This window comes from Rhinoderma darwinii, chromosome 3 (genome assembly GCF_050947455.1).
Source record: "Rhinoderma darwinii isolate aRhiDar2 chromosome 3, aRhiDar2.hap1, whole genome shotgun sequence".
In the NCBI taxonomy this organism is placed as follows: Eukaryota; Metazoa; Chordata; class Amphibia; order Anura; family Rhinodermatidae; genus Rhinoderma; species Rhinoderma darwinii.
Window position 1 is genome coordinate 204,155,715 of NC_134689.1, and position 18,583 is coordinate 204,174,297.

General features: G+C 38.5%; 1 protein-coding gene across 1 annotated transcript in view; it reads left to right on the plus strand.

Annotated features, from left to right (window-relative positions):
- Positions 1 to 18,583, plus strand: part of LAMB4 (laminin subunit beta 4) — a 146,911-nt gene that overhangs the window by 72,614 nt on the left and 55,714 nt on the right. Inside the window, exons 25-29 of the mRNA XM_075859410.1 lie at positions 5,371 to 5,743; positions 5,980 to 6,143; positions 7,265 to 7,479; positions 9,966 to 10,169; positions 16,588 to 16,732. Coding sequence (XP_075715525.1) covers positions 5,371 to 5,743; positions 5,980 to 6,143; positions 7,265 to 7,479; positions 9,966 to 10,169; positions 16,588 to 16,732 — 1,101 coding nt within the window. The remainder of the gene's footprint in view (positions 1 to 5,370; positions 5,744 to 5,979; positions 6,144 to 7,264; positions 7,480 to 9,965; positions 10,170 to 16,587; positions 16,733 to 18,583) is intronic.

Here is an 18,583-nt window from a genome sequence, read left to right on the forward strand (position 1 = left end):
TACCTCAGCAATTTAACAGCTAGAATGCCAAAGGTCTGCAATGCTGTAATTGCTGCAAATGGAGCATTCTGTGACGAAAGCAAAGTTACAAGGAGAAAATTATTATTTCAAATAAAAATCATTATTTCTATGCTTGTCAATGTCTTGGCTATATTTTCTAGTCATTTTGCAACTCATTTGATAAATATAAGTGACCCCAAACTTTTGAACGGTAGTGTATATATATATATATATATACACACACACACACACACACACACACATAAGTGAATTACATGGACTATCTTGTTATGATAGGAACTGTCAAGGGGTGGGATGTATTCAGCAGCAAGTGAACAGTCAGTTCTTGAAGTTGATGTGCAGGAAAAATGGGAAAGCGTAAGAATCTGAGCAACTTTGACAAGAGTCAAATTGTGATAGCTAGATGACTCAGTCAGAGAATCTCAAAAATGCAGGTCTCCTGGGGTGTTCCCGGTATGCTGTGGTTAGTACCTACTAAAAGTGGTCCAAGGAAGGAGAACAGGTGAACACACGGAAATCATGGGCAACCAAGGTTCATTGATTTCCATGGGGAGGCTGCTGATCCTACGGAAAAGCTACGGTAGAAAATATTGCTGAAAAAGTTACTGCTGGTTATGATAAAAAGGTGTCAGAACACCTAGTGCATCGCAGCTTGCTGCATTTTGGCCTGCGTAGCCACAGACTGTTCCACTACGCTATACTTAATCTATTGCGGTTCAGCAAAATTTTAAAACTTATGAACATGAGGATCTTAGTAAACATTTTTATCAAACTGTATAAGCCCACTTGCCACTTCGCGGCGACCTCTTTAAAGTGGGTCCCTACTCTACCAAGTGCAGTATCACATAGCACCAGTGCTGCTGCAACACAGTACCTGCAGAGGGAGCAACCCAGGAGACCAACAGCACCCATGCTGCCAATCTTAGCTCTGAGCCACGACCCCCACCACCCACAGATATAGCATTACAGCAACAAAGACCGCCACAAAACACCACAAAAATGTGAACAAAGTCCGCAACTTACAGGTCTTAAAGAATTTTCTGCAATTGTCTTGGTGCCATATACCACAGATCACCTTCAGAGGCCTTGTGGAGTCCATTTCTCGTACGAGGGGGACCTACACAATATTGGGTATATGAGGGTTTTAATGTTGTGACTGAATGGTGTAGTCTTTCATTACCCTTTCTTTTATAAATTGTTTGTAACTTTTGTTTGTTACTTTTTTGCTGTCTACATTTATTTATTTAACCCCTTAATGACCAAGCTTTTTTTTTTACGTTTCCATCATCTCATTCAAAGAGTTATAAGCTTTTTATTTTTTCGTCGACATAGCTGTATAAGGTCTTGTTTTTTGCAGGGACAAGTTGTATTTTTTAATAGCACCATTTTGGGTTAGATAGAATTTATAGATCAACTTTTCTTAACTTTTTTTTTGGGGTGGGTGATAGAAAAACGACAGCAATTTCGCCACACTTTTTTGCGTCCTAAATTTACACCGCTTACCGTGTGGTATAAATAACACTAACTTTATTCAGCGGGTTAATACGATTGCAACAATACCAAATTTGTATAGATTTTGTATGTTTTACTACTTTTACACAGTAAAAACACTTATTAACACAAATTATGTGTTTTTGTGTCTCCATATTTCAAGAGCCATAACTTTTTTATTTTTCCGCTGATGCAGCTGTATGAGGGCTTTTTTTTGCGGGACTTGTAGTTTTTATTGGTACCATTTTGAAGTAGATGCGAATGTTTGATCACTTTTTATCGAATTTTTTTAAGGCAGCATTCACAGAAAACAGCACTTTTTTAATTGTTTTTTTAGTTTATTCTTTACGGCGTTCAACGTGCGCGTTAAATAATGTAATAATTTTATCGTTGGGGTCTTTACAGTCGCGGCGATACCATATATGTGGAATTTATTTGTATTTTTAATAATAAAGCATTTTGTAAGGGGGAAAAGTGGGTTTTTCATTTTTTTTTCACTTATTTTTTTTTATTAACTTTACGAAACTTTTTTTTACTTTTTTACTAGTCCCACTAGGGGACTTTACTAGGTGATCGTCCGATCGCTTTTATAATACAGTATTGCAGTGTATTAGTGCCTGTCCGTGTAAAACGGACAGGTATCTGCTAGGCCATGCCTGTGGCATGGCCTAGCAGGCATTACTAGTGGCAGACCTGGGGGCCTTTATTAGGCCCCACAGCTGCCATAGAAACTACCGACACCATGCGATCTTACGCAGGGTGCCGGTGGGGTGAGAGAGGGAGCTCCCTCACTCTCTCCAAAACCACTCAGATGCGGCGCATCTGAGGGGTTAAACTAGTGAGATCGATACTGATATTGATCTCGCTCATTAGAGCAGGGCGGCTCCCTGCTCTCAGCTACCTCTGGTAGCTGAGAACAGGGAGATTTAACGGCTCCCTGCTCTATTTATTTATTCTGATGCAGCGCCGTAAAAAGGCTATTGCATCGGAATAAAGCCCATTATTGACCGCCATAAAAACACTAATGGTCAGTCACTAACGGGTTAATAATAATATTCTTAGCTTATCAACTTTAAAGAATGTTGCCATCGCCTACAGCTTCTAACATTGTTTTCTGACTTAGCTTCTTGTTGAATTAGTAATTCTCAAGGCCAACAAGTGTTCTGTACTAGTGTACAACTAAAATCACATCTAAACTTTTTTCAGTTGTGCATGTGAGATAAGCATTAGAAATATACTATATAGAAAAAAAAACATGAAAATATGTGCTTTTATGAACCTATCAAAGTGAAACAACATATTTAACCCCTTCTCGTTATCTGCTGTATGTCTATGGCGGAAGTTAGAGGGGAAAGTATGAAGCAGGCCTAGGAGCTGAGCCCGCTTCATATGCAGCAGGTGTCAGCTGTATATTACAGCTGACACACTGCTCTACCATCCGGGATGAGAGATAACTCAGATCCCGGCCGTTTAACCACTTAGATGCCGCAGTCAATGGTAATCGTGGCATCTAAGCCGTTAGACAGAGGGTGAGGGTTTATTAGGAGAACGCTAAAAGCACAAGACACTGCAATAGATAAGTATTGCAGTGTACTGTACAAGTGGTGGAGTGCCTGTTCATGTTTAGTGGAACTAAAATATTTTCAAAAATGTTTAAAAAAAATAATGTTTTTAAGAATATATAAAAAAAAATATTAAAAGTGAAAAAAATATTAAAAGTAAAAAAACACCCTTTTCCATTTTTTCTGTAAAATAATGTATATAAAATAAACATAATCGATATAGAAGCATCTGTAATGATCTGAACGATCAAAATATAACATTATTTATCCTGCAAGGTGAACGCCATAAAAAAAAACACAAAAAAAAAACAAAATTTATGTTTGTTGGTCATTTGGCCTCCCAAAAAAATGGAACAAAATGTGATTAAAAAGTCGTATGTACTCCAAAATTATACCAATTTTGTAATGAGACCAAATTGGTAAAAGTTTTTCAGTATATTACATAGTACATTTAACTATAACTGGTTCCTCAAAAAGCCATACAGATATGTCAACAGAAAAAATAAAAAGTTATGGTTTTTGAAAGGCAGGGAGGAAAAATAAAAACTAAAAAAACTAAAACTTGCTGTGCTGGGAAATGCACAATAGTGTGTGTGTCTTTAGAGTCTTAAAGGGAATGTGTTGCCAGCAAAACATGTTGTTTTTTTTTTAGTTAAACAATTAGTGTGTAGGTGATTAAACATTGTTCTAATTTTTGTTATTTTTTTCACGAGTCAGGAAATATTATAAATTGGATTCAATTTATAATATTTCCCAGCACTGGTCACTAGATGGAGCAATTGCCAAAATTGCAGCATTGCATGTGGTAAAGCAACCACATTGCTTTATGCTGCAAAATTGGGAAAAAATCCCTCGCTCTAGTGAGCTCTCAGAATCCCCCCCCTCCTTTATCCTGGCTAGTGCCGGGAGAAACGAGGGGTTTGAACGGTCTAACCTCCTACACTGTGTGTCGCCATTTTTTGAGCTAACACACAGTGTAGAAGGTTAACATACAGTAGTAAACACACTGAAACACGAACATACATAGAAATAACTTACCTGCTCCAGTCGCCGCCGCTCCCTCCGGTCCATCCGCTCCGTCTGCTGCCGCTGCTCCATGTGCACAAGTCCGGAAGCCGCGACCGGAAGTAGTAATGTTACTGCCCGGCCGCGACTTCCGGTCCACAGGAAAATGGCGCCGGACGGCGCGCATTTCAAATTGGACTGTGTGGGCGTGCACCATAGTGGATGGAACGGGCCCCGTTCGCAGTCCCTATGGGACTGGAGCTGCCGTATTCCATGTCTGTATGTGTCGTTAATAGACACATACAGAAATGGAAAAAAAAATGGCAGCCCCCATAGGGAAGAAAAAGTGTAAAAATAGAAAAAAGTAACACACAAACACACAAATAAATATAAACGTTTTTAATAAAACCCTAACATAAAACTGATATAAAAAAAAAAATTTTGGTGACACTGTTCCTTTAACATTTTGATATCTCTAGTGCGTGTGTAGTCATCACATGGCATGCGAGCCAGAAGTAAGGATTTGTCTGACATGCCAGACTGCCAGGGTGCTTGGGGAGTTTTCTAAAGTATAAGTGAGCTGGCACCAGTGAGTAGTGGCTGGCTCACACTGCTGCGTTCCTCAAGGTATAATCAAGGGGGTACAACTGGCTATCCCTAAAGGTCTGTGGCTGCACGGTTACTGGAGTTTTTTGATTCTTTGGTTACTGGAGGTGTGTGTCTGCACTGTTACTGGGGGCCTGAGTCTGTCACTGTTATTGGGTGTCATTTACTATTGTTAGGGTCTGTGACTGTTACGGGGGCCCGGCGGTTGCTATTGTTTCTGTTGCAGATGTTGCTGTGCCCGGAGATCCTGCAGCTGTTTCTGTTATTGGGGGTCCTGTGGTTATTGCTGCTAGAGTTGGGTTACCTTGTGTTATCTTGGCACTTGAGAAAATTTCCTGGAAATATGATCGTGAAATTTGGCACCGACTATGATAATAATTTGTCACCCCTGCTCTAGTGTTTTTACATACTTTTTGTAACTAACACCATCTTCATTCATTTATGATCTGCTCATAGCACATATATCTCGCCAACATCATGCAACAAAATGATCATAGGAGTTCTTGTTAATAGTAGTAGTAGTAGTAGTAGTAGTAGTAGTAGTAGTAGTAGTTGTTAGTTTTAATTAATATTTAGAAAAAGAATATATATAAAAAAAGCTTGTCTTAAAATAGTTAGAATTTGTGAACCAAGCAAAATGTCTACAATATATCTTTATGACACAACATTTTTTGTATTCTTTCAGTTTGTAAGTGTAACTTGGAAGGTACTCAAAAGCCCATCTGCGATAAGGAAACTGGTTCATGCAACTGTAAATCTGGGGTCACTGGAAGAAACTGCGACCAATGTGCACCTAAATTCAAGCAAGAGTTCCCTGCATGTCCACGATGTCACATGTGCTTTGACCAATATGACACTGAAGTATCATCTCTATTAAATTCTGTTCATGCTTTGGTTCGATTAGCTGCTAATATTGGTCCCACAAGGTCACCAACTGGCTGTGATGTCCAGATGAGTATCCTCCAAGATAAACTTTCTGCCATCGAGAAAATCTTTCGGAGCCCAATCCTTTCACCTGAGAAGTACAATAAAGTGAAGAAATACTATGACAGCATACGGTAATTCCCTTCTCTTTTTTTGTAATTAGAACATCTGGTTTCACTGAATGAACGTGTGCAGATAAATAATTACAATTTATTTCTATAAAGCCTAAAGTAAATTCTAAATTTAGTATTGGAAAAATCTCTGCATGCACCCAACTTATTCCCAAACTAGCTCATTGTAAAAGTTGCATTCTGGAATTAAAGAAAATCCATTCTTTGTATTAAGCTGTGTTATTTCACATCCTTTACAGCCAGAAAGTGGATAAAATTAAGGTTCCAGATTTGCGGAAATTCAGTGAAATTGCAAAAATGAATAAAACAATTTCGGAAATGGGGACAGAGATTGATTATTTATTTACTGAACTCAACAAAATAAAGAAAAAGAAGGAGAAAGAAAATACAATCAAGGATAACGGTAAGGAGTATACATCATATCAAATCCCTCTAAGGAAGAGGAAAGTAGATATTTCAAAGGCAAGAATTTGGTCAATTTATTTTTATTTACTATATTGCTACTATCATCTTATATAAATCATGACTCACACGTTGTGTGATTGATTAACCAGCACTTAAACGATTACATGTAATAATTAATGAGAAGCATCAGCTCAATATTGCAGCATATATAAGATCAAAATGACTCTTGGCACGACTTATATTAAATGCCTCAAAATTAAGAGGATTGTTATCAGACATTGAAGCAAATGCTGACATCCCTAAGTGGTCTGTATGTGGGATCTCCTTCCAAGTGCATTTCAGATAAAATTCAAACCCATTCATGGCCAATTACAAAAAAAAAGACACTGAACAACAATTTCCCCATATATATGATTCCAGTTTGAGCTTCCATATTGGATAAAAAATCATTTCCGGCACTCACCGAGTGCTGCAGAATTGGCTCTGCATGTGTTTGCATGGCCAGTAATAGATATACATACACAGCCTAATTCTGTTTCTCATAGAGATTGCAAATGTTCTTTTACTTAAAGGGAATTCCTCTTCAGTCAAATTTTTAGCAATTCTGTCCAGCCATTTCTTAATTTTATCTATTTATGGGAAAGCTGCATGGTGACTAAAATGGTTGACATTACAACTTCTATAGTGGAACCAAAATGTTCCCATAATACTCAATGACAAATCTGCCTAGTTATAGGTCACGAAGGAATATACTGCTGCATAACTAGACCAATTTATCACTCCAGATCTATGGAAAGCTACCTGACAACACCTGCGTACATTAACGACTTAGAAAAAGCAATAGCAAAAAAGTTTAACAAGTTAACCAAAGTGCAAAACTTGAGTTATATGTACAGTTTTTATTGTTTTTGCTTCTGTTTTATATTTGACAAGAGATAACAGGGTCAAGTTATAATTGTGCATTATGGATTTGGTGAATAAACAAGACAGAAACATATTAAATTGTTCTGTTAATATTGTATTGTATTTTACTACAGTAATTTTCCCTTGATTTTATTCGTCCCATGTGTTAGTAATTCACTGATGGCAATCACTGTATGTGTTTTTCTTTCTATACAGATATTCAAGAGTCTTTTGACAAGATCACCATACACTACAAAACATCTTTATCTGCGGTAGACAGAGCACGCAATGCTACTCCCATTATCAAGACAGCCACAAAAACTAGTAAAAACATTTTAAACGCATTAAACAATCTAGATGCAAAAGACAAGCAAAACTTTGACAAACTTAATAGAATGAAATCACTTCAAATCAGCAAAATGAATGAGATGGTGAGAGTCCTTGTTCTACAAAGTTTGTATCTCTGTCCTGATATCTTTATACAGGACATACGATAAGTAATTATTATGCAAACGTATTTAGGCGCACCTGACAACCTTCATAATTGTCAGTGTGGGTCACTTATAAATGTATACAGTATATCCATTTAGTATACAAAAGGAAAAAACTGTGAAGACTACTATAGGTGTTCTATCAGATCACCCCTATTGGTCTAATAATAAAAAAAATGGCTTTGTATATTGCAGATGCAAAGAGTTATTTATATATCATTAACTATGGCATTTAAACTAAACTGTTTCTATAGACAATTTATAGCATAGTAGCCTGTCTACAATTTTGCAACTGTTTGGGTGCACGCACACGTGGCGCACTTGATATGTATTTCTGCAGATTAGAAATATTTAAAAAAAAGACTACAATGTATGGGAAAAATATTCTGCAATTCAGACAGATTACTGTAGTTCTTGCGTTGCGGAATATTTTTAGCATAGCCATACGTTGTAAAGTTTTCCGCTGCGGAAATACAATGCAAGTACACCATGTATACATTTCCCAAACAAATCTTAGCTTGGTCTAAAATCAGCTAAATTTTGGCCACTAATAGGAATAAAATCCCCTAATTCCCATTAGCCATAAATGTATTTCTGACTTCTATGGTAAAATAATCCACCACTACCTTATCTTCTGTGAATTCAGGATAATTATGTTTTGTCTATTGCCTTTCATAGGGAACTATTAAAGGCCAACCATGACTCATGTATATTACCCTATTGACCAGAATGTTGTAGTAAAGAACAAAAATGTGACTATCCATAACCTAAATAAGGGTCTCATACGTAAAAAAAATAGTGCACTCAAAAACTGGAGTCAACGTCAATATCAACTAATCACATCAAATAAAGACAATGATTTGACTAAATGCTATAGACAACTCCATCACTTTTTGCTTGCAATTTTCTCTAAATGAGACCCATACTAGGCCAAAAGTAAGCTGACCATACACACAAGGCTATTTTCACATCATATTTTACCACGGATACCATTACAGTCTAATGTTAACGGATGCCACTGTTGGACATCCGATTTAAGCATTCGTCACCCATAGGCTATGATGGCATCCGTTTAATGGATATGAAAAAAGAAAAACGTTCATATTTACCGTGGACGTAACCATGGCGACTCGTCCCTCTGACGTCCTGCAGCGCAGCCTCCTGGGATGATGTTTTATTCCATGTGGCCACTGCAGCCTGTGATTGGCTGTAGCGGTTACATGGAATGAAACGTCATCCCTGGAGACCGGGCTGAATGCAGAAGCAGAGAGTTTTGGGTAAGTATAATTTAAAAAAAATCTGAGTTGCTATATTTGCGGCGGAATCATAGCTTTTCCACCGCACAAATCGCAACACCTGCTATTTGTTGCGGATGTTACCACCCCATTGAATTCAATGGGGAAAACCTGCAACAGAAAAGCAGCAATTACACAGCATAAATTGACATACTGTGGATTTAAAAAAACGCATCACAGGTCAATTTAAGAACGTTTTTTTCCACAGGTTTCTTAAGCAGCGTGTGGATGAGATTTGTTCAAATCTCATCCACTGTGCTGCTACTGTAATACTCTCTGGATTTTCCGCTATGTAATCCATTGCGGAACATCCGCAGTATTTATGCTACGTGTGGACTCGGCCATTCAGTGGCACCCATAGGTTACGGTTTTGTACTAAACTCCATGGGATGTTATAGTAGTCTACTACGCTGTTTCAAACTTTTTTTTGCTGTATACTAATGCATATCAGCCAGACAGACGCCGAAAGGACACTCTTTTTGGCTCCATTTGACGATAGAGCCCTTTTCACACATTTAGCATGTAAGTCAGAAGCTTTCTCGACACACAGATGTGTACACCCTTACCTTTGTTTTAATTTGGTTAAGGACTCCAATATCTCATGAAACAATTTCAATACAATATCACGATATGCTAGCAAAACCCTTAACAGGCTGCAATTCACATCACAGCTATATGGTAGTGGTACAAATAGCATAGATATCTCGTGACATCGCAAAATGATGGTGTTTTTTTTTGATAGCTGGTCTTCTTAGAATATTAAAAGGGATATGACCAAGTGATGTGGTTCCTTCCCTCGTGTTAACTGCCTGTGATATGGTTTCGACTGTGGTAATGCAATATTGGCACACAATAATATCTGGAGCTGCCATAAATTGAGGAGCTATGTGCCAGCAGCCACATGTGACTCTTCAGCAACTGGTTAGGGAACAGCTTACTTAGTAAAGATAATCCAGCATTTATCCAAAACCAAAGTTCTGCAACAACTAAATCACGGTTTCATAAAACTACTTGTTTTGACTAAAACTATGCACGTAATATTTATAAACAATGATTTCATGCATATTAAATAATGTTTTTTTAATGATAATTATCTATGATGGAGGTTCTAAATGTCATTTGTTCACTTAGGTTTGCGGAACAGTCTGGGACTTCCCATGTGATGTTGCACCATGTGGAGGAGCTTTATGTCGAGACAAGTTTGGAAAGAGGAAATGTGGCGGACCAAATTGCAATGGAGTATTGTCACTGGCCAAAGATGGCTTGAATAAAGCAAATGAAACAGACACTAAGCTAAAGAGAGTTGCAATTCATCTACTTGACGCTGGTAAACAGGTGAATACAACAAATTAGCAAATATAAAAACATAAAAATATCTAATGTTGAAACGGAGGTGAGAAAATTGAGATAAATAGCTCAAGAAGTGAAAACAAAATAGGAGAATATCTGGGGAAATAGCAGATCAATTGCCTGCCAGTTATCTCACCTTTTTAGTATTGCTTAGAGAAAAGAAACAAAAAGAGAAACGGCGCTCCTCTAGGGTGATATCGTATGCACTGGTGGTATATTGATGTACAGATGAGTTGTGATAGACTCACCTGGTTAGGTTGTGCAGGATCGTCAGCACAACTTGACTTTGTTGCTCGTCTGGTGTAGTTTCCGGTACACTGTGCTAGCCTCTGGAGCAGACCCACGGTGGATACCTCCTGTGCTGGAGTTTCCTCGACGTGGTCATTCAAACGTAGATATCTGGGGGAAAAAATGCTCCTTGTGTCGGGTGCTTCTGTGTAGTTGGTGCGATGATTACCACGAGCCCATTGTATAGATGATAAAACAATTTATTGGACAATTTGTTTAAAAAGAATAAAAAAGAGGACTGCTGCAACGCATTTCAACCCCGTATTGAGGTCTTCGTCAGGCATCTAAACAAATTGAGGTCTTCGTCAGGCATTTAAACAAATTGTCCAATAAATTGTTTTATCATCTATCCAATGGGCTCGTGGTAATCACCGCACCAACTACACAGAAGCGCCCGACACAAGGAGTTTTTTTTCTTCCAGATATCTACCTTTTTAGTATGAAAGTTTTAAATTGTCTCTCTCTGTAGGATGAAAACAGCCGCTGGAGGTTGACAAAAGGTGCAAGGGGGTTGAAACACATTGTAGGCTCTATAGAGAAATGTGGATACAGTGGAGGAAATAAGTATTTGATCCCTTGCTGATTTTGTAAGTTTGCCCACTGTCAAAGACATGAACAGTCTAGAATTTTTAGGCTAGGTTAATTTTACCAGTGAGAGATAGATTATATAAAAAAAATTAAAAAAAATCACATTGTCAAAATTATATATATTTATTTGCATTGTGCACAGAGAAATAAGTATTTGATCCCTTTGGAAAACAAGACATAATACTTGGTGGCAAAACCCTTGTTGGCACGCACAGCAGTCAGACATTTTTAGTAGTTGATGATGAGGTTTGCACACATGTTAGATGGAATTTTGGCCCACTCCACTTTGCAGATCATCTGTAAATCATTAAGATTTCGAGGCTGTCGCTTGGCAATTCGGATCTTCAGCTCCCTCCATAAGTTTTCGATGGGATTAAGGTCTGGAGACTGGCTAGGCCACTCCATGACCTTAATGTGCTTCTTTTTGAGCCACTCCTTTGTTGCCTTGGCTGTATGTTTCGGGTCATTGTCGTGCTGGAAGACCCAGCCACGAGCCATTTTTAATGTCCTGGTGGATGGAAGGAGGTTGTCACTCAGGATTTGACGGTACATGGCTCCATCCATTCTCCCATTGATGCGGCGAAGTAGTCCTGTGCCCTTAGCAGAGAAACACCCCCAAAACATAATGTTTCCACCTCCATGCTTGACAGTGGGTACGGTGTTCTTTGGGTCATAGGCAGCATTTCTCTTCCTCCAAAAACGGCGAGTTGAGTTAATGCCAAAGAGCTCAATTTTAGTCTCATCTGACCACAGCACCTTCTCCCAATCACTCTCAGAATCATCCAGATGTTCATTTGCAAACTTCAGACGGGCCTGTACATGTGCCTTCTTGAGCAGGGGGACCTTGCGGGCACTGAAGGATTTTAATCGATTACGGCGTAATGTGTTACCAATGGTTTTCTTGGTGACTGTGGTCCCAGCTGCCTTGAGATCATTAACAAGGTCCCCCCGTGTAGTTTTTGGCTGAGCTCTCACCTTCCTCAGGATCAAGGATACCCCACGAGGTGAGATTTTCCATGGTGCCCCAGATCGATGTCGATTGACAGTCATTTTGTATGTCTTCCATTTTCTTACTATTGCACCAACAGTTGTCTCCTTCTCACCCAGCGTCTTACTTATGGTTTTGTAGCCCATTCCAGCCTTGTGCAGGTCTATGATCTTGTCCCTGACATCCTTAGAAAGCTCTTTGGTCTTGCCCATGTTGTAGAGGTTAGAGTCAGACTGATTAATTGAGTCTGTGGACAGGAGTCTTTTATACAGGTGACCATGTAAGACAGCTGTCTTTAATGCAGGCACCAAGTTGATTTGGAGCGTGTAACTGGTCTGGAGGAGGCTCAACTCTTAATAGTTGGTAGGGGATCAAATACTTATTTCTCTGTGCACAATGCAAATAAATATATATAATTTTGACAATGTGATTTTCTTTTTTTTTTTTAATATAATCTATTTCTCACTGGTAAAATTAACCTAGCCTAAAAATTCTAGACTGTTCATGACTTTGACAGTGGGCAAACTTACAAAATCAGCAAGGGATCAAATACTTATTTCCTCCACTGTATAATAGGAGCTGACATAAGGCTTTATCTCTTTGAAGATGTTATGTATATTGCCTGAGGTGTTTGAAGGAGCCCTCAAAGTCACTATTATGTTATTATGTCAGAGACGAAACATTAATAGTGACCACAATGTTCCCATAATGTCACAGACTAGCGGTAAATCAATTTTGTGCCCCAGCTTTCCCTTATAATTACAGCTGAGGGTGACCACCACTGAACCTCCTGCAATCATGCTGGAAAGCAGATATGGGACGGAGGTTGCCCAAACAGATAACCCCTTTAAGTTTCACAACCAATAAGTCAATAATGATGCCTACATCTGTATGATGAAAGAGTAAAATAACATTTTCCTTGTTTAGTAGTCCTTTATTTTATAGAAAGGCTTGAGAAAGATCCCAGTAAGCTGGATCGAAACGTTGCCTGTCTCTGGGGTGAATAAACACACCACTTTTTTCATCCACTACTCTGGAGTGCTGCCTCAATTCTTTTGTTTGCTGTCTATCTGAGCGCTGGTAGCCTGAGCCTTGGACTTGCACCCACCTCTGGAGCTGTGCTTCTTTCTTCTTTTACACACACACATATATATATATATATATATATATATATATATATATACACACACTACCGTTCAAAAGTTTAGGGACTTAGAAATTTCCTTATTTTTGCAAGAAAAGCACAGTTTTTTTCAATGAAGATAACATTAAATTAATCAGAAATACACTCTATACATTGTTAATGTGCTAAATGACTATTCTAGCTGCAAACGTCTGGTTTTTAATGCAATATCTACATAGGTGTATAGAGGCCCATTTCCAGCAACCATCACTCCAGTGTTCTAATGGTACATTGTGTTTGCTAACTGTGTTAGAAGGCTAATGGATGATTAGAAAACACTTGAAAACCCTTGTGCAATTATGTTAGCACCGCTGTAAACAGTTTTGCTGTTTAGAGGAGCTATAAAACTGACCTTCCTTTGAGCTAGTTGAGAATCTGGAGCATTACATTTGTGGGTTCGATTAAACTCTCAAAATGGCTAGAAAAAGAGAGCTTTCATGTGAAACTCGACAGTCTATTCTTGTTCTTAGAAATGAAGGCTATTCCATGCGAGAAATTACCAAGAAACTGAAGATTTCCTACAACGGTGTGTACTACTCCCTTCTGAGGACAGCACAAACAGGCTCTAACCAGAGTAGAAAGAGAAGTGGGAGGCCCCGCTGCACAACTGAGCAACAAGACAAGTACATTAGAGTCTCTAGTTTGAGAAATAGACGCCTCACAGGTCCTCAACTGGCAGCTTCATTAAATAGTACCCGCAAAACGCCAGTGTCAACGTCTACAGTGAAGAGGCGACTCCGGGATGCTGGCCTTCAGGGCAGAGAGGCAAAGAAAAAGCCATATCTGAGACTGGGTAATAAAAGGAAAAGATTAATATGGGCAAAAGCACACAGACATTGGACAGAGGAAGATTGGAAAAAAGTGTTATGGACAGACGAATCGAAGTTTAAGGTGTTTGGATCACACAGAAGAACATTTGTGAGACGCAGAACAACTCAAAAGATGCTGGAAGAGTGCCTGACGCCATCTGTCAAGCATGGTGGAGGTAATGTGATGGTCTGGGGTTGCTTTGGTGCTGGTAAAGTGGGAGATTTGTACAAGGTAAAAGGGATTTTGAATAAGGAAGGCTATCACTCCATTTTGCAACGCCATGCCATACCCTGTGGACAGCGCTTGATTGGAGCCAATTTCATCCTACAACAGGACAGTGACCCAAGGCACACCTCCAAATTATGCAAGAACTATTTAGGGAAGAAACAGGCAGCTGGTATTCTATCTGTAATGGAGTGGCCAGCGCAGTCACCAGATATCAACCCCATAGAGCTGTTGTGGGAGCAGCTTGACCGTATGGTACGCAAGAAGTGCCCATCAAGCCAATCCAACTTGTGGGTGGGCCTTCTGGAAGCATGGGGTGAAATTTCTCCCGATTACCTCAGCAAATTAAAAGCTAGAATGCCAAAGGTCTGCAATGCTGTAATTGCTGCAAATGGAGCATTCTTTGACGAAAGCAAAGTTTGAAGGAGAAAATTATTATTTCAAATAATAATCATTATTTCTAACCTTGTCAATGTCTTGGCTATATTTTCTAGTCATTTTGCAACTCATTTGATAAATATAAGTGTGAGTTTTCATGGAAAACACAAAATTGTCTAGGTGACCCCAAACTTTTGAACGGTAGTGTATATATATATATATATATATATATATATATATATATATATATATATATACATACACTACCGTTCAAAAGTTTGGGGTCACCCAGACAATTTTGTGTTTTCTATGAAAACACACTTATATTTATCAAATGAGTTGCAAAATGACTAGAAAACGATTTTTATTTCAAATAATAATTTTGTCCTTCAAACTTTGCTTTCGTCAAAGAACGCTCCATTTGCAACAATTACAGCATTGCAGACCTTTGCCATTCTAGCTGTAAATTTGCTGAGGTAATCGGGAGAAATTTCACCCCATGCTTCCAGAAGGCCCTCCCACAAGTTGGATTGGCTTGATGGGCACTTCTTGCGTACCATACGGTCAAGCTGCTCCCACAACAGCTCTATAGGGTTGAAATCTGGTGACTGCGCTGGCCACTCCATTACAGATAGAATACCAGCTGCCTGCTTCTTCCCTAAATAGTTCTTGCATAATTTTGAGGTGTGCTTTGGGTCATTGTCCTGTTGTAGGATGAAATTGGCTCCAATCAAGCGCTGTCCACAGGGTATGGCATGGCGTTGCAAAATGGAGTGATAGCGTTCCTTATTCAAAATCCCTTTTACCTTGTACAAATCTCCCACTTTACCAGCACCAAAGCAACCCCAGACCATCACATTACCTCCACCATGCTTGACAGAGAGTGTCAGGCACTCTTCCAGCATCTTTTCCGTTGTTCTGCGTCTCACAAATGTTCTTCTGTGTGATCTAAACACCTCAAACTTCGATTCGTCTGCCCATAACACTTTTTTCTAATCTTCCTCTGTCCAATGTTTGTGTGCTTTTGCCCATATTAATCTTTTCCTTTTATTAGCCAGTCTCAGATATGGCTTTTTCTTTGCCACTCTGCCCTGAAGGCCAGCATCCCGGAGTCGCCTCTTCACTGTAGACGTTTACACTGGCGTTTTGCGGGTACTTTTTAATGAAGCTGCCAGTTGAGGAACTGTGAGGCGTCTATTTCTCAAACTAGAGACTCTAATGTACTTGTCTTGTTGCTCAGTTGTACAGCGGGGCCTCCCACTACTCTTTCTACTCTGGTTAGAGCCTGTTTGTGCTGTGCTCTGAAGGGAGTACTACACACCCTTGTAGGAAATCTTCAGTTTCTTGGCAATTTCTCGCATGGAATAGCCTTCATTTCTAAGAACAAGAATAGACTGTCGAGTTTCACATGAAAGCTCTCTTTTTCTAGCCATTTTGAGAGTTTAATCGAACCCACAAATGTAATGCTCCAGATTCTCAACTAGCTCAAAAGGAAGGTCAGTTTTATAGCTCCTCTAAACAGCAAAACTGTTTACAGCAGTGCTAACATAATTGCACAAGGGTTTTCAAGTGTTTTCTAATCATCCATTAGCCTTCTAACACAGTTAGCAAACACAATGTACCATTAGAACCCTGGAGTGATGGTTGCTGGAAATGGGCCTCTATACACCTATGTAGATATTGCATTAAAAACCAGACGTTTGCAGCTAGAATAGTCATTTAGGACATTAACAATGTATAGAGTGAATTTCTGATTCATTTAATGTTATCTTCATTGAAAAAAACTGCTTTTCTTGCAAAAATAAGGAAATTTCTAAGTGACCCTAAACTTTTGAACGGCAGTGTGTATATATATATATATATATATATATATATATATATATATATATATATATGGCAATGTATTTGCTGTAGTACAAAATTCTATTTCATTTCGATTTCAGATTGAGAACATCAGACAATTAGCAGAAGACACAAAGTTGAAAGCTTCCCGATTGAGCAAAACACTAAGCAAAGCAATGAGCCGAATAGAAGCTGACAAAAATCGCTCTAAGGAACTCATAAAGAATGTTAAAGATTTTCTGTTGGGTAGGTATTATTTAGTGATATAGTTTCAATATGAGCTATTTTACCATGGTTATTGGGATACTTCATACTTGACAGTCTAGCGTCCATCTGTTTCATTCATGGGTATCTATAGCATATCTCCGTTTTTAGCTTTTGACCAAGTGGGCGTTGTAAAGAGAAGTGTATGACGCTGACCAATCCGTGTCATACACTTCTCTCCATTCATGTAATCAGCACATAGTGATCTTGCTAGATCATGATGTGCTGTCACTCACACATTAACGTTACTGAAGTGTCTTGAGAGTGAATAGACATCGCTTCCAGCCAAGACGCGATGTCTATTCACAATCACGACAATTCGGTAACATTTGTGTGGGACTTAATGACAGCAAGCGTGATCTCGTGAGATCACGCAGTAAATGACAGCAGTAGCGTGATCTCGATGTGCTGTGTGAGTAAGTGACACACAAATGTTACCGAAGTGTCGGGATTGTGAATAGACATCGCGTCCCGGCTGGAACTGATGTCTATTCACTCTCTAGAAACTTCCGTAATGTTAATGTGTGAGTAAGTGACAGCACATCATGATCTAGCAAGATCACTATGTGCTGATTACATGAATGGAGAGAAGTGTATGACGCTGATTGGTCAGCGTCATACACTTCTCTCCACAATGCCCACTTGGTCAAAAAGTGAAAACACGCCCAGTTGTCTATTAAGAAAGTCATTAGCATAAATCGAAAATAGGTCATAACTCCGTCATAATTGATTGTTTTTCTAAATAAAAACCACTGCTGTTATCTACATTATAGCGCCGATCACATGATGTACAATATAGACCACTTATAATGTGGTGACAGAGCCTCTTTAAGGAGCTGAGCACCTGTGTATTCATTACATGAAAAGAAAATATTTTTATCCACTGGATCTTAAAAAATGGGAGAAATTGAAACATAATTTCCTAGCTCTTTTTTTACACAATAAATAAGCTCCAATTGCTGAAACCTGAATACCCTTTAACGGACTAGTATGGAGAGGGTAGGACTTAAAGGCTATGTACACTTTTGAGGGGCATTTTTTTTTTTTAATAAACAAGTCAGTCAGTGTGTTTGGTGTAACTTTTTAATTCGTTTTTATTAAAAAATATTTTGACTTTTTGAGATAGAGCTGTATCTCAAAGTGTATATCCTGTATAGAGAGCATCTGTATCTTTCGCTATGACCAGAATCTGTCAGTCCCGCAGACCTAACGGTTTCAGTGTCAGCGAGTCCTACGTGTCTCTGACACGCAGGATTTACCTGTAATCTATCACATCTGCGTTATGATTACATGATGGGAACAGGATTTAGATGATTTAGATGATTTAGCGCTCCATACATCTGCTTTGTATAGAGAATATAGAGCAGCTGTATCTAAAAAAGTAAAACTAATTATCAATAAAAACAAATTAAAAAATTACACCAAACACACTGACTGACCTGTTTATTAATAATAATAATAATCATAATAATAATAATAATAAAATGCCCATCAAAGGTTTACATAACCTTTAATTAAATTGTCCCAAGACTCCTCTCCATAATAATCCACTATTTTTATATATGTGTAGGCAAGATTGTGCATCATAGCCTGCCAATGCTAGCTCCAGTTCTTTTTAAGGGAAATATTTAATAAGAATAATAAGTTAACCCCAGGTCAGACCGAATTATAAAATATGTGCACACATTTAATTTCACCAAAAATGTAAGTTTTTTCAGAGTTATAATACCGATATTTGTTGGGCAAAGTACACATATTTATTATTGCTATATACGGGTGATTATTGAACTGTTGAATGAAACTTTAAAAGGCACCCATTGAATTCAATGATAT